Source organism: Xiphophorus hellerii, chromosome 15, assembly GCF_003331165.1.
Source record: "Xiphophorus hellerii strain 12219 chromosome 15, Xiphophorus_hellerii-4.1, whole genome shotgun sequence".
Lineage (NCBI taxonomy): Eukaryota > Metazoa > Chordata > Actinopteri > Cyprinodontiformes > Poeciliidae > Xiphophorus > Xiphophorus hellerii.
This window is the reverse complement of record NC_045686.1, coordinates 10343140-10367126: the sequence shown is the minus strand read 5'-3', so window position 1 is coordinate 10367126 and position 23987 is coordinate 10343140. Positions and strand designations below refer to the sequence as shown.

Here is a 23987-nt window from a genome sequence, read left to right as displayed (position 1 = left end):
GGCGGGGCTTAGATGACGTCATAATCTGATGACATAGAATTTTCAGACATCACACCAGCATCACTCAAGCCAAGTTTGGTGCAGCTCGGTCGAAACATGTGGAATCTAGAAGCAAAAGTATGGCATCGGCGTTACAGGTCACTTCGCCACGCCGCCACGCCCAGCTGCTTCATCGCAGCCGGTCAGGGTTGGAAACCTCAACACACCAACATGTCTTCTGTCTCTGGACACAGGTTCATGTTGATTAGGTCAAAGGGCTAAGAGAGCGACCGTTCACAGTAAAACATGACACTTCCTGTTCTCAGGGGGCGTGGCCTACGTGATGTCATCATTTGACCATATGGTATTGTAGGCCACCTGATGACGATCAATCACTGAAAGTTTGGAGTCTCTGTGAGTTTTTGTGTTAGAAATACCAATTTTTCATTTTTTCCTGTGTATTACAAAATCGAAGAATTTCATCTGCAGGGCAATGCTGCCCTCTGGTGTCGAATTACTGAAATAATGAAACTATTTCAGTGGCCAGCAGAGGGCAGCATTGCCCTACAAACGACGAACATGTACTGTTTATTATGTAATTACACAGAAGATCTCTCTAATTCATTCTGAGGGGGCGGGGCTTAGATGACGTCATAATATGATGACATAGCATTGTCAGGCATCACAACAGCATCACTGAGGCCAAGTTTGGTGCAGCTCGGTCGAAACATGTGGAATCTAGAAGCAAACGTATGGCATCGGCGTTACAGGTCACTTCGCCACGCCGCCACACCCAGCTGCTTCATCGCAGCCGGTCAGGGCTTGAATCCACAACACACCAACATGTCTTCTGTCTCTGGACACAGTTTCATGTTGATTAGGTGAAAGGGCTAAGATAGCGACCGTTCACAGTAAAACATGACACTTCCTGTTCTCAGGGGGCGTGGCCTAAGCGATGTCATAATTTCACCACAGGGTATTTTAGGACACCTATTGTTGATCAATAACTGAAAATTTGGTGTCTCTGTGAGTTTCTGTGCAGGATATATAAGAGTTTCGTGTTTCATGGCGAGTAGGTGAACTTTGACCCCTGGTAACCCCCCTTCAGCAAGCTCATACAGTCACCAATTTGATAACTTTAAATCAGACATGCCTTATGATCAGACTGACCGAGTTTGAAGCCGATCAATCGAAATCCCTAGGAGGAGTTCGATCAAATACGAATGCTGTGAACGTCAAAATCGAGGTCAAATGAAATTCAATCTAAAATGGCCGACTTCCTGTTGGGTTTAGAGCATGGCTCTAAGAGACTTTTTTGTACGTCCCGACAAGATACACATGTGTACCAAGTTTCGTAATTCTAGGTTTAAGCATGGCTTGGGGCTGTTCATTTAAAATACTCTAGGGGTCGCTATAGAGAAATTAGACCACGCCCACCAAATTTTGTTATGAATTCCTGTCGGTGGGTGGATAAGGATCCATCCTAGTGAGTTTGGAGCAGCTGGGCCCGAAATTGTGGAATTCAGAGCCAAACGTATGGCAACGGCGTTACAGGTCACTTCGCCACGCCGCCACGCCCACCTGCTATGTCAAAGCCGGTCAGGGTTGGAATCCTCAACACACCAACATGTCTTCTGTCTCTGGACACAGTTTCATGTTGATTAGGTGAAAGGGCTAAGATAGCGACCGTTCACAGTAAAACATGACACTTCCTGTTCTCAGGGGGCGTGGCCTAAGTGATGTCATCATTTGACCACAGGGTATTTTAGGACACCCGATGACGATCAATCAATGAAAGTTTGGTCCCTCTATGTGTTTTTATATAGGAAATATAAGAGTTTCGTGTTTCATGGCGAGTAGGTGAACTTTGACCCCTGCTAACCCCCCTTCAACATACTCCAAAACTCACCAATTTGATAACTTTAAATCAAACATGCCTTATGATCAGACTGACCAAGTTTGAAGTCGATCAATCGAAATCCCTAGGAGGAGTTCGATCAAATACGAAGGCTGTAAACGTCAAAATCGAGGTAAAAAATGGACGTTCAAGACAAAATGGCCGACTTCCTGTGATAGTTGGCTAATAACATTAAATGTAAGTTCTGAGTCTTTTGGGGAGCTCTACAAGCGTACCAAATTTCATGTCTCTACGATGAAATACGTTCATACCATTGTGTCAACAGAAAATTGCTAGTTGCTGCCGTTCAGCAATTTTTTTTGCGATTTTTGCGACAACCTTAAAATTCAAAATTTTTAAATTTTCTAGTTGCGACCGCCAAGTTTGGTGAGTTTTTGAATATGATAAAGCCCCCAAAAAGGCACACGAAGAGGTGGGAAGAATCGTAATAATAATAAACAGTACAGATACAATAGGCCTTCGCAGCGCTTTGCTGCTCGGGCCTAATAAACAGTACAGATACAATAGGCCTTCGCAGCGCTTTGCTGCTCGGGCCTAATTAAAGCTGCGAGCAGCCTCGGGCGGCCCTCGCAGCAAGCGCCGCTCCGGCCTATTGGCCACCGCGGGGGTTCCGGCCACCGCAGAAGCTCTCGCGCGGTTTCCAGAGCCGCAGCCCGCTCCCCACCGCAGAAGCTCTGCCGCAGTTTCCAGCACCGCCGCCCGCTAGCCACCGCAGAGGCTGTCGCGCATTTTCCACGCCCGTCCACCAGGCGACATGCGTGAATGCGTTCGGCAGCGCTCCCCGACCACTGTCAAAAAATCTGGCGCAGATCGGTCGATGCCTCGAGGAGACACAGCCGATGTATTAACTTAGGGGGCGCAGTGGAGCCAAATTACATCTCAAACTCGTTGGGCTCTTTAGAGGTGAACAAAGATCATACATATCCAGTTTGGCGCCAATCGGATGATCCGTGTGTGATTTAGAGCCAAACGTATGCATATGGCGAGGGACTGATGTTCGCCATTTGGCCACGCCCACACGGTTCAGCCAGCAGCGAGCATTGACAGAGTTTATCATCCGAATCATCTTGATTAGGTCAAGAGAGCCATAAACAGAGCTTTCCAAGGAAAAAAATGGCACTTCCTGTTCGGAGGGGGCGGGGATTAGATGACGTCATAATGTGATGACGTAGGATTGACGGGCAAGCCTCCAGGATCACTCAGGCCAAGTTTGATGCAGCTCGGTCAAAATATGTGGAATGTAGAGGCAAACGTATACGAATGGCGTTGCCGCCATTGAAAACTCTTGGCACTTTAAAGCAAGCGAGATCAACTTCCTATCTGTCATCCAACACAGAATCACCTTGATTAGGTCAAGAGAGCCATAGATGAAAGTTTCCAAGGAAAAAAATAGCACTTCCTGTTCTGAGGGGGCGGGGCTTAGATGACGTCATAATCTGATGACATAGAATTTTCAGACATCACACCAGCATCACTCAAGCCAAGTTTGGTGCAGCTCGGTCGAAACATGTGGAATCTAGAAGCAAAAGTATGGCATCGGCGTTACAGGTCACTTCGCCACGCCGCCACGCCCAGCTGCTATCTCAAAGCCGGTCAGGGTTGGAAACCTCAACACACCAACATGTCTTCTGTCTCTGGACACAGTTTCATGTTGATTAGGTCAAAGGGCTAAGATAGCGACCGTTCACAGTAAAACATGACACTTCCTGTTCTCAGGGGGCGTGGCCTAAGCGATGTCATCATTTGACCATATGGTATTGTAGGACACCTGATGACGATCAATCACTGAAAGTTTGGAGTCTCTGTGAGTTTTTGTGTTAGAAATACCAATTTTTCATTTTTTCCTGTGTATTACAAAATCGAAGAATTTCATCTGCAGGGCAATGCTGCCCTCTGGTGTCGAATTACTGAAATAATGAAACTATTTCAGTGGCCAGCAGAGGGCAGCATTGCCCTACAAACGACGAACATGTACTGTTTATTATGTAATTACACAGAAGATCTTTCTAATTCATTCTGAGGGGGCGGGGCTTAGATGACGTCATAATATGATGACATAGCATTGTCAGGCATCACAACAGCATCACTGAGGCCAAGTTTGGTGCAGCTCGGTCGAAACATGTGGAATCTAGAAGCAAACGTATGGCATCGGCGTTACAGGTCACTTCGCCACGCCGCCACACCCAGCTGCTTCATCGCAGCCGGTCAGGGCTTGAATCCACAACACACCAACATGTCTTCTGTCTCTGGACACAGTTTCATGTTGATTAGGTCAAAGGGCTAAGATAGCGACCGTTCACAGTAAAACATGACACTTCCTGTTCTCAGGGGGCGTGGCCTAAGCGATGTCATAATTTCACCACAGGGTATTTTAGGACACCTATTGTTGATCAATAACTGAAAATTTGGTGTCTCTGTGAGTTTCTGTGCAGGATATATAAGAGTTTCGTGTTTCATGGCGAGTAGGTGAACTTTGACCCCTGGTAACCCCCCTTCAGCAAGCTCATACAGTCACCAATTTGATAACTTTGAATCAGACATGCCTTATGATCAGACTGACCGAGTTTGAAGCCGATCAATCGAAATCCCTAGGAGGAGTTCGATCAAATACGAATGCTGTGAACGTCAAAATCGAGGTCAAATGAAATTCAATCTAAAATGGCCGACTTCCTGTTGGGTTTAGAGCATGGCTCTAAGAGACTTTTTTGTACGTCCCGACAAGATACACATGTGTACCAAGTTTCGTAATTCTAGGTTTAAGCATGGCTTGGGGCTGTTCATTTAAAATACTCTAGGGGTCGCTATAGAGAAATTAGGCCACGCCCACCAAATTTTGTTATGAATTCTTGTCGGGGGGTGGATAAGGATCCATCCTAGTGAGTTTGGAGCAGCTGGGCCCGAAATTGTGGAATTCAGAGCCAAACGTATGGCAACGGCGTTACAGGTCACTTCGCCACGCCGCCACGCCCACCTGCTATGTCAAAGCCAGTCAGGGTTGGAATCCTCAACACACCAACATGTCTTCTGTCTCTGGACACAGTTTCATGTTGATTAGGTCAAAGGGCTAAGAGAGCGACCGCTCACAGTAAAACATGACACTTCCTGTTCTCAGGGGGCGTGGCTTAAGTGATGTCATCATTTCACCACAGGGTATTTTAGGACATCCGATGCCGATCAATCACTGAAAGTTTGGTCCCTCTATGTGTTTTTTTATAGGAAATATAAGAGTTTCGTGTTTCATGGCGAGTAGGTGAACTTTGACCCCTGCTAACCCCCCTTCAACATACTCCAAAACTCACCAATTTGATAACTTTAAATCAAACATGCCTTATGATCAGACTGACCGAGTTTGAAGTCGATCAATCGAAATCCCTAGGAGGAGTTCGATCAAATACGAAGGCTGTAAACGTCAAAATCGAGGAAAAAAATGGACGTTCAATACAAAATGGCCGACTTCCTGTGATAGTTGGCTAATAACATTAAATGTAAGTTCTGAGTCTTTTGGTGAGCTCTACAAGTGTACCAAATTTCATGTCTCTACGATGAAGTACGTTCATACCATTGTGTCAACAGAAAATTGCTAGTTGCCGCCGTTGAGCAATTTTTTTTGCGATTTTTGCGACAACCTTAAAATTCAAAATTTTGAATTTTTCTAGTCGCGACCGCCAAGTTTGGTGAGTTTTTGAATATGATAAAGCCCCCAAAAAGGCAATTCATTTGGGTGGAAGAATAATAAGAATAATAATTAAAGCTGCAAGCAGCCTCGGGCGGCCCTCGCAGCAAGCGCCGCTCCGGCCTATTGGCCACCGCGGGGGTTCCGGCCAGCGCAGAAGCTCTCGCACGTTTTCCAGAGCCGCAGCCCGCTCCCCACCGCAGAAGCTCTGCCGCAGTTTCCAGCATCGCCGCCCGCTAGCCGCCGCAGAAGCTGTCGCGCGTTTTCCCCGCCTGTCCACCGGGCGACAGGCGTGAATGCGTTCGGCGGCGCTCCCCGACGACTGTCGAAAAATCTGGCGCAGATCGGTCGATGCGTCGAGGAGATACAACCCATGTATTAACTTAGGGGGCGCAGTGGAGCCAAATTACATTTCAAACCCGTTGGGCTCTTTAGAGGTGAACAAAGGTCATACATATCCAGTTTGGCGCCAATCGGATGATCCATGCCTGAATAAGAGCCAAACGTATGCATATGGCGAGGGACTGATATTCGCCATTTGGCCACGCCCACACGGTTCAGCCAGCAGCGAGCATTGACAGAGTTTATCATCCGAATCATCTTGATTAGGTCAAGAGAGCCATAAACGGAGCTTTCCAAGTAAAAAAACGGCACTTCCTGTTCTGAGGGGGCGGGGCTTAGATGACGTCATAATATGATGACATAGGGTCGTCAAGGATCCCACCAGGGTCACTCGTGCAAAGTTTAGTGCAGAAGCTATCGACCGTTCACAGTAAAATACAAGACTTCCTGTTGTCAGAGGGCGTGGCCTACGTGATGTCATCATTTGACCATTGGATATTATTCTACACCCGAGGATGATCAATAACTCAAACTTTGGTGTCTCTGTCAGTTTTTGTGTTAGAATTACAAATTATTTAATTTTTTCCTCTATAATTCAACATTGAACTGTCATTCCGTAGGGCAATGCTGCCCTCTGGTGTCGAATTACTGAAATTACAGAAATAGTTTCATTATTTCAGTAATTCGACACCAGAGGGCAGCATTGCCCTACACATGACAAAGCCCTTTGTATTACACAGTCGATCACAGGGGAACTTTGAGCCTTGCTAACCCCCCTTCAACATGCTCCAAAACTCACCAATTTGATAACTTTAAATCAGACATGCCTTATGATCAGACTGACCAAGTTTGAAGTCGATCAATCGAAATCCCTAGGAGGAGTTTGATCAAATACGAAAGCTGTAAACGTCAAAATCGAGGTCAAATGAACTTCAATCTAAAATGGCCGACTTCCTGTTGGGTTTAGAGCATGGCTCCAAGAGACTTTTTTGTACGTCCTGACAAGATACACATGTGTACCAAGTTTCGTAATTCTAAGCTAAAGCATGGCTTGGGGCTGAGTTTTTGAAATATTCTAGGGGGCGATATAGAGAAATTAGGCCACGCCCTCCAAATTTTGTTATGAATTCCTGTTGGCGGGTCAATAAGGATCCATCCTAGTGAGTTTGGAGCAGCTCACCCCGAAACTGTGGAATTCAGAGCCAAACGAAATTTGACGGCGTTCGCAACGCCGCCACGCCCACCTGCTTCATCGCAGCCGGTCGGGGTTGGAGTCCACAACACACCAACATGTCTTCTGTCTCTGGACACAGTTTCATGTTGATTAGGTCAAAGGGCTAAGATAGCGACCGTTCACAGTAAAACATGACACTTCCTGTTCTCAGGGGGCGTGGCCTACGTAAAAAAATAATTTCACCACAGGGTATTTTAGGACACCCGATGACGATCAATCCCAGAAAGTTTGGTCCCTCTATGTGTTTTTGTATAGGAAATATAAGAGTTTCGTGTTTCATGGCGAGTAGGTGAACTTTGACCCCTGGTAACCCCCCTTCAGCAAGCTCATACAGTCACCAATTTGATAACTTTAAATCAGACATGCCTTATGATCAGACTGACCAAGTTTGAAGCCGATCAATCGAAATCCCTAGGAGGAGTTCGATCAAATGCAAAGGCTGTAAACGTCAAACTCGAGGTCCAAAATGGACCTTCAATACAAAATGGCCGACTTCCTGTTGGGTTTAGAGCATGGCTCCAAGAGACTTTTTTGTACGTCCTGACAAGATACACATGTGTACCAAGTTTCGTAATTCTAGGATAAAGCATGGCATGGGGCTGTTCATTTAAAATACTCTAGGGGTCGCTATAGAGAAATTAGGCCACGCCCACCAAATTTTGTTATGAATTCCTGTCGGTGGGTGGATAAGGATCCATCCTAGTGAGTTAGGAGGAGCTGGGCCCGAAATTGTGGAATTCAGAGCCAAACGAAATTCGACGGCGTTCGCAACGCCGCCACGCCCACCTGCTTCATCGCAGCCGGTCGGGGTTGGATTACTCAACACACCAACATGTCTTCTGTCTCTGGACACAGTTTCATGTTGATTAGGTCAAAGGGCTAAGATAGCGACCGTTCACAGTAAAACATGACACTTCCTGTTCTCAGGGGGCGTGGCCTACTTAAAAAAATAATTTCACCACAGGGTATTTTAGGACACCCGATGACAATCAATCAATGAAAGTTTGGTCCCTCTATGTGTTTTTGTATAGGAAATATAAGAGTTTCGTGTTTCATGGCGAGTAGGTGAACTTTGACCCCTGCTAACCCCCCTTCAACATGCTCCAAAACTCACCAATTTGATAACTTTAAATCAGACATGCCTTATGATCAGACTGACCGAGTTTGAAGCCGATCAATCAAAATCCCTAGGAGGAGTTCGATCAAATACGAAGGCTGTAAACGTCAAAATCGAGGTAAAAAATGGACTTTCAATACAAAATGGCCGACTTCCTGTGATAGTTGGCTTATAACATTAAATGTAAGTTCTGAGTCTTTTGGTGAGCTCTACAAGTGTACCAAATTTCATGTCTCTACGATGAAGTACGTTCATACCATTGTGTCAACAGAAAATTGCTAGTTGCCGCCGTTGAGCAATTTTTTTTGCGATTTTTGTGACAACCTTAAAATTCAAAATTTTGAATTTTTCTAGTCGCGACCGCCAAGTTTGGTGAGTTTTTGAATATGATAAAGCCCCCAAAAAGGCAATTCATTTGGGTGGAAGAATAATAAGAATAATAATAATAATAATAATAATAAACAGTACAGATACAATAGGCCTTCGCAGCGCTTTGCTGCTCGGGCCTAATAATAATAATAAACAGTACAGATACAATAGGCCTTCGCAGCGCTTTGCTGCTCGGGCCTAATAATAAACAGCACAGATACAATAGGCCTTCGCAGCGCTTTGCTGCTCGGGCCTAATAATAAACAGTACAGATACAATAGGCCTTCGCAGCGCTTTGCTGCTCGGGCCTAATAATAATAAACAGCACAGATACAATAGGCCTTCGCAGCGCTTTGCTGCTCGGGCCTAATGACCTGTTAAAAGCCTAACAAACAACATTGTATCCACAGGAGAGCGAGTTGCACTAAAAAAATTTGCCAGCTCGCCAGTAAATAGAAAATTGGTTTTCTATTATTCCCCCATGAGAGAAATACAATTTAAGCTAAAACATGGCCAGTAAAAAGCAGAATGTAACAGGAGGCTGGCCAATTCCAAGGTTCAGCAATTCAGCTGTGGATTTTCTGTGAATTGGGTTATTCTGTGAGGGCGTTGGATTTAACTGGAAGGAGTTGTAGTGCAGTAGCAAAGGCGAAAGCCAAGTTTGGATTTATTGGCAGTGGCAAATTTCCCCCTTTTATCTGAAACAGAAAACATTCAGCGGCCATTGTGCTGAGCTTTCAACTGAGACACTCAAGAAATTACAGTTCCATTATGTGCTTACCCAAAATTTCCTGCATTGGTTGTTTGAAGTTGTGTCAAAAAAATGAGGATAATGAGGATTAAGAATAATGTGGAAGCAATCTAGATATATACTGGCCTAAAAAGTTATGTTAAGATCTTAAAATACAGTAATATCACTAACGTATATCCTTTATAAAAATTCTTATTACATTCAAATAACATCAGAGAAAATTTTCATGTTTGTCAAGTCACAAATGTAAACTTAAATACTTTATCTCAAATTCATGTACTGTAGATTCTTTCTGGCAAAACAGCTCTACGTCAGATAGATTGGCTCAAGAGTGTATGATGTTGTGTTTTTAATTGATTTGCTTAAGAATCATTTGTATTGCATTGCCACAAATACATGAAATAGGTGACCAAATATTAACATGCTGAGCTATGTTCTTAGATGCAAAAAATTGTAACAGACTACAGTACTATAATTACACTTAATATGCTGTATTATTTCACCAGCAGCCGTTTGATAATTGTTGCAATTTAGTTGCATTTCAAGTGTTTTAAATTTTGGTCTATGTTATAAAATCCTAATAAAAAGTCTAGGGGGCTGAATACTTTTGCAAGCTAATGTAAAAATGCCACTTTCAGGGCAAACAAACAGCTTTACAGTGAAAAAATCAACTAAAGACCAGCATCAGTGTGGCTCAATCTGACACTGCTTCCCTAGTCAGTTTAAACACTTCTGCAAGGTAACCTTTAAGGCTGGAAAGAGAAAAGAAAGTAGGAAACTGGAGCTCAACACACTTTACTGATATCACTTCTTTTCACTGAGATCATCGCAGAGGGACCAGACACCAGTGTCACATCTGAGTTACACTGCGTATTTAAGCCTCAGGACATCTGAAAATCACACACGATTACGCTTATGTGTGTGAGTGTATGTGGTCAAAGAGAGAGAGAGAGAGAAAGAAAGAAAGAAAGATCAGATGTCTGGTATCAAACACACCTGTGTTTGAAGTGACATGAGAGACAACCCTTCGCAGTGTCACCTGAGTCCCTGAAGGCAGCTAGACACATAAACTCAGAAAGTTTGATATGAGGTCATAAAAAAGGTGCAGCCTCAGGGTTCTCTTTGCTCTCGTTTAGTACTATAGAAGTGCTCCATTACCTTCATGGTATTGTTAACTGGACTTAGAAGCAGAGAGTGGAGTGCTGTACCTTCGTAGCAGAGTTGAGTGGACAGGCTTTGGCATGGCCATAACAGATACACATTCCTCCAACCGAGATGTCCTTAATGGAATAATAGTACTGACAAGAGAAAGAGAAACATGTTATGTTAAAAGTACACCGATCAGATAAAGGGTTGACCGTTTAGTTTTTATAAGGATTTTGGAAAGAAAAACAACTAACTGCTAAAAACAAATAAAGGTTTCCTAAGGATAAAACTTGAGATCGAGAATATTTTTTCCTTAAAAAATGGTGACTCTGTATCTTAAATTTTACAGTGATTGGAGGCAAAAATTACTGTAAAAAGCTACAAAACAAAAATATCGTTGTGCTTTTGAGGCTCACCCGTCTTGTCACAATGGGATCGATATCTTTGGGGTCGCTAAGTGTCAGAGTCATTAGGTCAGCGTTCAGCGTTCGTATTCGCTGGAACACCAGCCTGATGTAGCGGGCAGAGGTGAAGTTTAGCAGGGTGGGAGAGGGATCATCTGCACTGGGTCGCCCATTGATCAGAGACGTATGGATCTATAAACAAAAGTACAGGCATATATAGAGCTAATCAAAAACATGCTGCCAAGAACCAACAATAATAAGAGGAAAGTTTCTCTGAGCTTACCCAAACTTTAGGAGTCCAAGTAGAATATAGAAAACTAATTTTGAATACCAGCATTTGTTTGAAATTCAATGCAAGTCCAACAGAAAACTTGCACAATTGACTGAACATTGTTTGTGAAAACATAAATGAAGCGTGCATAGAATAATTCAGTTTAACTTTGTTTCTTTGCATATTCCATGCTCTAAATCAGATTACCAAAAAACTACAGAAATCAGTCAAGAATAATCCAGTTTGTGTTTAAAATATCTGAAGATTTTTTTTTAATTTAACTAAGTAAAATAAAGTAAATAAAATAAGTAAGTTCACAATTCACAAATTTATACTACAGAATAGAGGTATCAGAGTTCAATTTAAATGAGTGCAGGCAAGTTGTAGCAAAAAGAAAAAGATTTTGAGAAAAGAGCCCACAAAAGTGGACATGAAGTAGAATAACCACGTAATTAGATGAAACGGTGACAGATTTAACAGTTGAAATCTCAATTTTTACAAACTTATCATTTTGACAAACTGCAATATAAATATAAAAAACATATAAATATTCACATTTTTAGCCTTGAAAATATAGACCATTTTAAACAGCAATTGAAAGATGGGTGCTTCAAAAAACTCCACTTCTGTTTTTTGCTTTATATCTTACTTTTGAAACCAAGTTTTCATAAAACACAGCAACTCACAACAAGAGATTTTCAGGATAACACAGATTAGGAAATCAAAACCATATATTGTTGACATAACCTATATTTAAAACAAGCCTGAAAGGTGATTTTTTGCTTTAGTTTCTATCACAGATAACCAATACTCAACAAGCAGCCATGTTGTAAGCAGGGTGAGGCTCTAATTGTCTGTCTGTCCATCTGTCTGTCTTGTTAATGTGGCCAAAAGCAACATTTGGCATCTGTAAAAAAAAAAAAAAAGTCTAACGCAGAGCTGACTGCGTGCGGGCGTGTGTGCGCGCGTGTGTACACCCCCACACGTGAGTGCACCCCCACATGTGTGCGTGTGTGTGTCAAGGGGGAACACTTGATGGGTGTAAGCTGCACACTTGGAAGTAACGAAGAAGATGATTTATATATATGTGTGTGTGTGTGTGCTGCCATGTGTGTTGAGCGGTGAGATGACATTGTGAATGTGTGTGCGATGCAGTGACACATCGCCTACGACTCATTATGGTTTCACTGTGATCAGACGGCTAGGGAGCTGTCAACCCCCCCCACACACACGCACGCACACACACCTCCGTCGTTACTTGCAGCTCTTGACATCTCCCAGCTCACACCCCCTCTAGCGCTCCCCCGCAGGACACAAGCACGAACAGCACAAACACAATGTGCACACACCAGCACACGTAAAATGTACTCACACACAGGTTTTCACAAAAGCATCAACAATTAGAAGCCTTTGTAGGCCATTGGTTTGTTTTCACCCTGAATTTGTGTGTATGGGAAGATGTTTGTGTGTTTTGCAGTCCTTTTTCTCTTCATTAATGTCAGCTACTGCAGGCTTCCTCCTCTGTTCATCCTGGATGCAATCACACAAAGCTGATCAAAACGGCATCACAGTAAACACTGGTAAACTCAAGCTGTGCAAGTCTGAGCCTAGCAAAAAAAATGATGAGACTTCTGTTACTGATTAAAATGTTTTATGGTTATGCACGTCACCAGAGCATCACTTGTCTCCTCATTCACTTCTCAGCACATGTAATTACCTCCAATTAGCCACTAGTGCACCAGATTAGCTGATGTGTCATAGCCACAGACCTTTTTTTTTCTATGATTATATATCATTTTCTATGTTTTGTTGACTGTTCTTTGCAGTTGTTTGTGATGCACCAGGAATACGTTGGTACAATAGAAGCAGTGGGAAAAAAAAAAACAATTTCAGAAAAAATTTTGATTTTCGCTTTCTAGTCCAAGTCATGAAGAAACCACCCCATTCAGTTGTTTTTTTATTATTATGTTGAATACAATTTGTTTGCAGAGTAAATCTGAGCTGTTTCAGGGTGTGGGGGAATCTCATAGCTGATTAACATACCAGCTTTAATGGGTGTTTAAACACTTTTGTTAATGATTTCAGCCAATAAGATAACCGTTTGAAAAAAACACATGGCTAATTTGCATGGCCAACATCACCCTACCAGACACTGGTAACAGGCTGCTGGAAAAAAATAATTAGAGGGTTGTTGTTCTTTTTTTTTTTTTTTTACAACTTTGTTTGCTTATAATACTCACACATCAACAGCTATTATTACTTTTGATTTAATTTACCAGGGTATTTTTTTTTAAATCATTGAAAACATACAAGACAGGTTTACGTTTTAAGAAAATATACAACTATCTCCTCAGGGGAATCCCAAGGCAAAAGCTCACTTTTGTCTGCACACCTGTCCCAGTCATATCAGTTGACAGTCAATGCTGCAGGGAGGGGATGTTGCAAAAATAATGTGAATGTACAGAATTTCCAGGTTATTTGACATTATTAGTAAGTAAGATAAATATCCACACTTTCTGCTTATGGACAGATCTGTTCCTGTTTTTGCCATTGCCAGTCACATTTGTACATACTGTTCTTAAATACCCAACTGTTTCTAATACAATTCAAATCAACTTCAATAGATTTAAATTTGATATATTTATATATTTTTTTATGGAAGTTAACAAAGCTTTACATTTCATGCCAGTCGGATGTTTCCTAAAAGTAGGGAAGAATTACACTGAAGTTGGCTGTGACACTTTGGAGCAACTACCAACACTGACTGTTCTAGCTAATAAAAGGAAAATGTCTTCCTATTCATTTTTAGATTACTTCACTCTAAAATAGTTCCTGGAAAGGAGATCAGTGTTTATAAATCAGTTAAAAAACAGTTTTGTTTTTCACCATCCATTTGTTTGTCATAACACCTTGTATTTACGTGTGCACTAAAATGCAGTGTAAATTATTTCATTTTCCGGGGTTTCTGAGCGGGAAGGGGTGTTTGGAAAGAATCTGAAAGACCATCAACAATGAACGTGGCTGTTAAATGTGATGTAACTTAAACCCTCACCTCTCCATTCTCCAGTGGATGAACCTTTGAATAAAACGACGTACAGATCACTTCATCATCTCTGGTGTAGGATGGCGGTCCGGTTCGTGGATTTATGTTGAACCTCGTCAGACACTCCGTGTCTGTGATCGCGTAGTACTGCCAAGGTTCAAAGGTCACGCCATCTATTGAACGCTCCAAGATCCAATTACCTGTGGACAAAAATATTAATGATGAAATGCATCAAATATGTGACGTGAAGATGAGAAAAGAATCGATACAAACAATGATGGATGACCGAAACCACTGTTTAGGTCCATGCTGATTATAATACATTAAATAAAAATTGACAGAATGTTTAATTCGTATTTATCAAAGTAGCTTGTAGCGAACTGTTCCAAGATTTGACTAATTGCATGCAAAGTGAAGGAAGTGTAGTTAATGGAAAAAATAAATAGACTAGATAAAGAATAGGTAAGCCAGCATCAAGCATCAAATCTATGAATCAAATAAATCTACGTATGGATACCTGGGAAGTGTTAAACCTTACGTTTTGTCAGTAAAGAATAACATAATTAAATTAAGATCTGATTTGTTTGAGAAAGTTAGACCCTTTTATGTTCCACCTTTGTAGCAGGCTTGACTCCAAGAAGGCTACACAACATTACTAATGCATTCTAAAGTAAAACCACTAATAATTTAATGGCGGTCTAATCATTTAATTAAATTAAATTCTTCTTAGAGGATCATTTGCTCTTAAGGTTGTAATTAGAGGATTTATTCGCTCATGAGACAAAGGCTGAAAATATGCTACCAACATTCCCTCTAATCACATGCTCTTTGCTTCATAATCAAAAGCTGTGAAACTCAAAATAGGGTTTTGCTGACTTAATAAACATGTGGCCACAGCACCTTATTAGCATCCAGAATTCATACCTGGACGAGGTGAGTTGGCTGCCTTGATTATCACATAAGCAACCTGGAAAACCTGGAAAATGAGGCAAGAAAAAAATTATAAAATTACTCTGGTGCCCAAAAAAACAAGTATAGTTAATTCACATTTTGTTTTATTTTTTTTTTAATGATCTGACAATAAAAAAGTAAAACACAACCACAGAAAGATGTGCAGGCAAAGCTCAAACCATGAAACAAAAACAAAGATTAGATGTAGGTCAAATGTGGACTCCCTGTGTCTCCCCGTCACCACCCTGTTTTTCCTTCGCATGTTTTTTTTTCCTTTGCAGGCACATCTCTCTTTCTTCTCATGATGTGGGAAGCAGAGTCATATTGCAGCAATTAGAATGGAGAGAAACAGCCGAGTGTGTTTGTGTGTGTGTGAGAAAGTGTCTTTTGGGGTAACCTTATACCAGTTATTCAAGCCACCTACAAAGAGTCACTGTTACCAGAGTGCAGGATGGATGTGTGTGTTTGTGTAGGGGTGTGGGGGTGTGTGTGTGTGTGTGGGGGTGTGTGTGTGTGTGGGTGTGGTGTGGGTGTGGGTGTGTGTGGGTGCGTGCGTGTGTGGGTGTTGAGAGATAAAGTAAGAGTGTAAAAGTGTGCATGAGTGAAAGACAAAATTTAAGTTTTCAGCTGTATCTTGTTATATGAAGACTCTTTGATAGAGCCAAGCAGCTCTTCAGCTGTGCCCTGATAAACAGAATTAGCTCATACAGTGTATGTGTTTTTTTTTTCTCTTTTTATTTAGCTGGGAGGGGGTGTTTCAGTGAGTCACATTCTCAGTTTTGATCAAATGTAGATCAAACGAGGAAATTCTTCTGCCTCAAAAGCTCAACACAGCATCAACAAATAAACGGCTGATAACTGTCCTGCTGCAGATCACACAGATGGCAGATAAATGTCACTTAAACTGAGGATATTTACTGACAGTTTAGAGATTTAATTTGAGATTCTACCAGGATCAAATTTAATTGGCCAGACTGCAACTACTTTAAAAAAAATATGTTTCTTTTATGTTTCTCTTCTTTTATATGGCAAGAAGTACAAGCTTATAGCAGCGGGGTGTCTGGGAGTTTCATCAGGTTTAGTTTAAAGCTCTGCTACTTCCACTCACAATAAAGCAAACAAAATGACTTTGGTGCATAAAAACCACAAAGTAGAGGAATGTACAAGTGAAAACAATCAAGTTTTAACGGATCTTGTTAAAGGACAAACTAAGATTTAAATATTAAAAAAAATCTGAATCTGCAATTTGAAGGCAAAGATTAAACTAATGTTCTACTATACCATTTTGTGGCACTTGTTCAAATACCAATTAATATTAAAATGCAGGAAACAAAATATTAGAAGTATCCTTTATTGTTGTTCATTGGAGGAATTCAAGTAACAAAGGACATATTTCATAGCCACCAAGAAGCTGAAAACTGTAGAAGTTGTGTTCTAGCAACAAAAAACATGCAATTTATTTGAAACGATAGCCAGAGGAAACTTATCCAAATATTAGGGGGGTTGCATGTACATACATGTACAGTATATGCCTGTTAGCATAGAAATGAACATAAATAGAGAGAAAATGAACAATAAATTCTAATTTGAAAATCCAAGACTTGTTAAAAAAAAGTTTGAATTATAGGATACAATTTTTTATCCACCTTAAGAAACACTTTTTTCATCATTATACACCATTCAAATCAATATCCAAATCATGCTTCTGGTGAGTTTATGAATATTTTTGACCAGGATTGTACTTCCCAATATGAAATGGTTTTCTCTCTTGGATGTATTCACATGTCAAAAGCATAAAAAATCCTTCACACACAGATTAAGCATTTAGGGGTTTATAGCTCTTCAACTTGATAGTCATAAAACATCAGTGATCTGGGTTTTTGGAACATTTGTGCAAAACACACAAATGAAAACATTAAGTGCTATATCAATCCATTTAAGCCTCGTGTCCAGCATGGTTGGGTTGCCCACAATTAGGCTGAAAAATTCATTTTGTCTCAGTTTGCTTTGGACACAGTTACAGCGGTTAAACTGAACAGCTGGTGTTTACGGGTCACTCAAATGGAAACGTGTTAAAATTCTCTCTGGCTTGACAAACTGGCATTAACTTTCATTTCCAGATTGCACTTTCCTCCGCAATTTGCACACAAGAGAACAAAGGACTGATTAAGGTGAAGAAAAATCTGAATATGATTAAGGACGTATAAAATTGTTGTTTCGGTTTCAGGTGTAAAACACAGATGCAACCTTGTAGTGTCACAGCTGGATGTTGTGTCAGAGTAGTGGAACTGGTATGCAGGCTTGTTAAAATTTACCATCACTTCAGATGAAATGCATTAACATCTCACTGGACTAATAAAGCAGGCGCTGGCACAGCTCTCTGTTATGTGAATCATCCAGAATTACAGCCCACTGCTAAACTAACTGAATGCAAGCAAGCAGCAGATATTCAGTACAACCATCTCGGTGCAAAGCCTACCCGCTTTTTAACTGAGCGGACAAACAAAATAATTTGCAGACACTTTCGATGCAGCTGTATTTTGAATCATTGCCTTTTGATAAGGCATAAAATAGATATGTTAAAAATTCACCTATAAAATCCACCATATGTGAATTTGTTATCAATATTACCAAAAGAAAAGCTATTTTAATGTAAATACAATAAAAAGTGCATATTCATTGTCTAGAGCAGGGTGTTATTTTGGCATTTAAAACTTTTAAATGCTTTTTAGCAAACACATAGCACCAGATGCTACACACTCTCCCACGTAATCTACTCTGCAACTTTACACCAACAAAGTTACATTTGCTGCAACAGATGCTTAGTTAACAATGTTTTTGTTTGATATTTTTCTCTGGCTCTTAAAGCTCTGTGTATTCAATGTTTACTGAATGAAACCACCAAAAACAAACTGTGCTAAAAAAGACTGTCATAAGCTTGTTGTACATTTGTTTTTTCTCAGCATTGTTTAAAATCTACAAAATCTACAACTTACCAAGTTAAAACTCCAGTCTCATGTGTTTGTGTTTTAATGTGATTTTGTGTGATTTAGCAGCGCAAAGTAGAGCAAAAGCACAAGGAAATTTATAGGACTGTCAGTCTCTTTTACTTCAATAACCCCAAATAACACCCAGTACAACAATGCCACCTAATTAGCAAATATGGTCCACCCCTCTACAAGTTAAATTCAGGCAAAAATAAAGAAAGAAATTACAACCAAGACAGCAACAAAATTGTGGAGAAGTTCAAAACAGGGTTTGGAGTAGTGATGGGCCAAACGACACCGAAACTTGGGCACATGCTCTGAGCAAACAAGAAACCCTGCGTCGGTGCGCATATCACTTTAAGAAAAACCACATGACTGACAGTTTCTGTGTCGTTTGGATGTGACCGCGCCAAATTATATTGATGAGGGAGAAACTGTGTCAACACGTTTGTGAGTTTTGTTGGATGGAGATACTTAGTGTTCTTTGCTTTGCGTTGGTTTTCGGCTCGTATATGACTACCGGTGGGATCATTTTGATCTTATCACGGAAAATAATTATTCCGTTCTCATTTCCACTCTTGATCATTTTTCTTTCAGATTATTCAAATTCCTTTCCATGGGATATTTGAGTTAGTTTACATGGATTAACTTTTATTTATATTGTAGGTGAAAAATGTAGGATTTGCTCCCAGGCTTTGTCTAACTGTAACCAGAGCACTTCCACAATGCTGAGGCATCAACGTGCCTGACATGAGGGGGATGAACCAGGTAACACTCCCGTCTTTATTTAATTTGCCTGCAATGACTTTCTAAATCCAGAAGATGTCACTGTAAGTGACAAAGCAACACAGTCTCAGCACAGTGTCGACGCAGTTTGGGAAATGTGCCACACACCCAGTGAGGCCTCATCTGCCCATCACTAGTTTGGAGACTAAATAATGTTCCAAGCTTAGAACATCGCATGGAGCGCTGTTAGATCCATTATCTGGAAATGAAAAAATTGGAAAAAAAAAAGCAAATAAGCTGAGCAAAAAGAGGCTTAATTAGAAAAGCTACGGTGGAAACTCTGGAGGAGCTGCAGAGATCCATATTTAATCTAGGGAAATCTGTTGACAGCTACGAAGCTGGTCTGTATGGAATGTTTCAATTACCAACAGTGTCTTTATGCTTTTATGATTTCTCCAAAGATGATCTATGTGGCCAAATGAAATAATAACTTCAAACATGTTGATGCAGAGCATTAAGCCTACTTTGTGCTACCACATCTATCGACTAATTAGTAATCATTGAACTCTTCAATAAGGAGCTGGTAGACTTAATAGCTGTGTTCTCATGGAAACCTATCATCCAGGTACAAACTGAGAAAGGAACAGGTCAAGTTCACTGTAGCCCATCCATTAACAAAGACTGTCCATGATCCTTTCGTGATAAATAGCTGTAATGAAGAACTCCTATAATGTTTTTTCTGCCTCACAAAAAAAAAAAAACAATTCAAATAAATAAAATTATAAACATGTAAAAAGGGCAAAATAAGCCCTTCAAGAAAAAATAAATTCTAATTACTCTTTCCTCCAAGTATGCTCATATTCAGGTTGGAGTCCTTTTTCGAAGTCAACTGATAAAAGATTGTTAATGTGTTCTCTAATAAAAATTTTAGTCATTTATCTGAGCATTTTGCAATTATAAAAGCTATTTCCACTAATGCATACATAATGAAGTTAACTAAACATGGGTCATGTCCATCTACTCTGTGGAAGCTTCCAAATGTTCAAATTGGCTGCAGGTGTGTGTGTATGTGTGTATGTTGAGGTATTTTTGAGATGTGGATAAAAACATCTTTTGAGTGGCAGCCTCTTTCAGGACCCCGATCACCAGGTTCTCTTTTCCTCCCAAGAGAGCAGAGCCGGTTCGTGATTTGACCGCCGTCCATCAATCAAACTGATCGCTGCATTTCCATAACAACTGCAGTGTAAATGACTTCTGTCTGAGGCTGAGAAAAGATTTTCACATTTCAAACCAAGTTATGTCACCAATGGTAAAGTAGTCCTATTAAATGTGATTTTAATCTACAGAAAATACATTAAATTCTATAATAGTAGAAAGATTTTAAGACATCTGCTGTAGTTGCACATTTTTTGTTTTCATATTGAACAGTTGGACATCTAATAACAAATGCAATATTTACATTAAATGTTAAAAATCACCAAATTTTAAGTTCTCAAAAAGTGCTAAATGAATCACAGCCCTCCTCCGCAGGTCGCTCTAGATAACTTCCAGTGTATTTTCGGGTCTGATGGATTTCCAGGCACAATTACAGTTCAAGAATTCATCTGAAAAATTGACGAGGACCATAAACAGACATCAACTGTCTCGTTCACGTACACACGCCAACACACGTGGCCCCTCAGCTCCCACTTTCTCTCTCATTATTTAGTCTTTCTGTCCAGAGAGCCTCAACAATAACAAGGGAGGAAATGAGAGTGCTGATGTCATAGGCGATAAACCACACATACTTGCACACAAGGGCACTGTCATTTTCTGAGTGAGATGACTGTAGTCACAGGGGAAATTTTGTGCACTGGAGGGTAAATAGCTTTTCGTTGGACTGATTGAGCACCACACATACAGATACATAAAACACCTACTGAAAACAAGCACACATGTGGGCACATATATTTAAAAACATGTCTAGTTCCTGACAGAGAAGTCAGGAACTAGTGTATGCGGCACAAGCTCCACAAATTACTATTAAGGTAATAAGTGAGTGAATCTGTGACTGAGTTTAAAGATATATGAAGATGTCTACATGCATTTTTTTCACATTAGGAAAGATGATTATTTGTGAGGATGAAACATTGCCACACTGAATGCTGTAATTAATGGGCTTTAAAGCAAGAGTATCTAAACATCTCTTGTTTAGATGTATACTCAGCCACTTTCCTTCTCACATCTTGCTAGCTCATCGTCAGGACCTTTGTGTCTTTAGACACTCCTCAGTTTCTGGTCTGTATTGAAATGATATAATTTAGTTGCTGCAGTAAATCTCCTGTTCCACCACATAACAAAGATGCTTTATTGGACTGAGATCTGGGGACTGTGTGTGGAGGCTGTCCTATTTAAACAATGCTCAACCTGTTCTTAGGAGTCCAAAGTGTGTGAAGAAATAAACCCTCACAGCAATACACCACCAACTCCACCCTGAATCACTGATACAGGGCAGCTTGCATATTGATTAAAGGTGACCCATTGTGCTCCTTGAACAGGTTAGGATAGCTCTGTGGGCTAAACAAAATACGATCACTTAAATTTTATTTTTTTTTTTTACACAAAATCATTCTTAGATAATGAGATTTTAGTCTGGTCAGTTCTGCTGATTCTGAGCTGTAAGAATGAGCTGTCTTGGGAGTCCAAGCTGCTGCTGGCCACGCCACTCAACTCAGCATTTACTGTTGCAATTGTACAATGTGCATTATACAATAGCACATTGTATAATGTGCTATTATACAACCATCCATCTTTGAAAAGCACAAGCAGAGCTTCCTGGACCACCAACAAGAATGCAGCAAGTGGTTTCTGGATGGCAAGTGAACAACAAAACAAGTACAGTGGTAAAACCAGCTGACCAAATGTGCTGGAGCTCAGCTGGGGCTGTCGGGTGAAAGGCAGTTCCCTGCTAACTTGTGATATTACATTCTGGATGGTTTTGAAATGGGTCATTTTTCAGACACCAGAAAATATTAACTTATTGGAAAAAATCCTGTGTGGTTTTATTTAAGCACTTGGGCTGCTTTTAGAAGCAGTTGAAACCCAAGTACAAAAACATGCAAAATGTGAATTTCCCATTCTACGTCCTCTTTAAGCCAAATTCTGTCCCTATTGTCTGAATGTGGCGAGTGACATTGAAATCCATCAGAACTCAGTAATGATTTTTTTTTTCTAATCCGACAACAGATATGATTAATTTTGGACCCATTCCCATAAATGTTCCCCAAAGGAAATGTTAGAATTTTGTGTGAAATGTTTTTGCAATAAAACAAATGTGTTTTTCCCCACGCAGCATTATTATGGATGGCATTAAGTGTGGACTGTGTCGCACTATAACAACAATTAGACATGGGATTCAGTTAAACTGAACATGTAATTTAGGTTGAATTGGTGATGACAACATTAAACGGAACATCATAATGCCCACTTGTGCTTGTTAGAGGAAGACTAATCGTAATCTCTCCAAACAGGGCTTATGACACAATAAGATATCATATGGCTACTGAAAGATGCTATCATTATACTCCCCAAAAGTTCCACGGTTCAAGTTGCCATACATCCCTCCATGTGTTTGCGTAGGTTTGCTCTGTGCAAGTCTGCATCCTCCCACACTAACAGAGACACTCACAATAACGTAACTGCAGACTGATACATGTGGTTTTCTGTCTGCAAAGTTCTCTATAAGTGCCTTCCCCATGTCTCTGGGGTTTCCTACTACAGCAATAACTAATTTAATATGCTTGAAAAACAACATCTTGTGAAATATGTACATTAGAAAAGCCACAGCAGGAAAGACAGCAAAAGTGTCCTTTATTACAGACAATAGTTTGGATCCAGATATGCTTCATCCGTTTTAATGAATGACTTTGATGAGGACAAGCTGGAAGAAAATTGTGTGAAAATGAAGGTGCTCTGGAGGTTATGCTTTCCCAGAATTTCTACATCTTTAATTGCAATTTTCTTTAAAAATGAAAGGTCACCACCAACATTCTCTCCAGCTATTTTAAACTACAATTATCACCACGTGAAAAGAGGCTTTGCACAACCATTTTAGCAGCCTATTGATAATCACAGTTTAAGAGGGGATTAGGACATTTTTGATGCAGTGTTATTTTGAAGTAAAGATCAGAATCAGCTTTATTTGCTAAGTTTTTGCAGAGGAAATTTGACTTTGGTTTCGCTTTTCTCTCAATGAAGCCATTTAAAATATAAATATAGAGACATTGTCTTCCTTTAAAAATCAGACAGCCATATGCACGTCCTGTTTGCAAATGTTTTCTAAAAAAAACAAAACTTTTTTGACTTTTGGCTTGCTTGTGATGCTGATTTTAATGTTTTATTTGTTGTTTTTATGTGTTTTTGTGCACAGCAGTTTGGCAAACTGTGTTGTTTTCAACTGTCTTATGCAGAAAGACCCATTGTATTGTCTGTGACATACAAGTGTTTATATAAAACTTACATAAAAGCTGATTCCAACTCCCCTCTCAAAAGTGAAGCTTCCAACAGAAAACAACCTTGAACATACAGCTGAAACATTTCAGATTTTTTTAGCCAGGCATTCTAAATAAAAAGTCACTGTTTTGTTTTCCACTTATGCCTTTTAAAGACAACAAAAATAGAAAAAAAATCTGAATAGTTTAGTTTAGTTTAACTATACTTGTAATTTAATGAGCCCAGAGATGTAGAATGTCAAATTAATAAATGTCTGTGGTATTTTTTTTTTTTACCTGTTTCAAGTCCAGTGTGACTGTCACATAGTGGTATTCCATCCCATTCATAATAGAAGGACTTTGCCACCAACGGTTGGTTCCATCTATGGCATATTCAATAGGATGATGCTCTGCACACATACAGAAAAAGGTAGAATATTAAATTACGTTTTGATGTTTTATCAGTGAAATTTGCATCCAAAAAAACCAAACAGATTAATCTTGTGCTGGTAGAAGGCAGAGGAAACAAACAGATGTGTAGTTTCAGGCTGGAATGGCAGCTGTCAATCAACTGATGTTTAGGTTCAACATTTCCAAAAAAAAAAAG

The 23987-nt window shown here is 40.3% G+C and overlaps 1 protein-coding gene across 9 annotated transcripts in view; it reads right to left on the bottom strand.

Annotated features, from left to right (window-relative positions):
* lama2 (laminin, alpha 2) overlaps positions 1-23987 on the bottom strand; it is a 183193-nt gene that overhangs the window by 114706 nt on the left and 44500 nt on the right. For all 9 annotated transcript variants that reach the window (XM_032584629.1, XM_032584632.1, XM_032584631.1 and 6 more), the window contains exons 3-7: positions 23678-23790; positions 15172-15223; positions 14257-14447; positions 10946-11125; positions 10592-10681 (exon numbers count right to left, since the gene is read on the bottom strand). In XM_032584629.1, coding sequence (XP_032440520.1) covers positions 10592-10681; positions 10946-11125; positions 14257-14447; positions 15172-15223; positions 23678-23790 — 626 coding nt within the window. The remainder of the gene's footprint in view (positions 1-10591; positions 10682-10945; positions 11126-14256; positions 14448-15171; positions 15224-23677; positions 23791-23987) is intronic.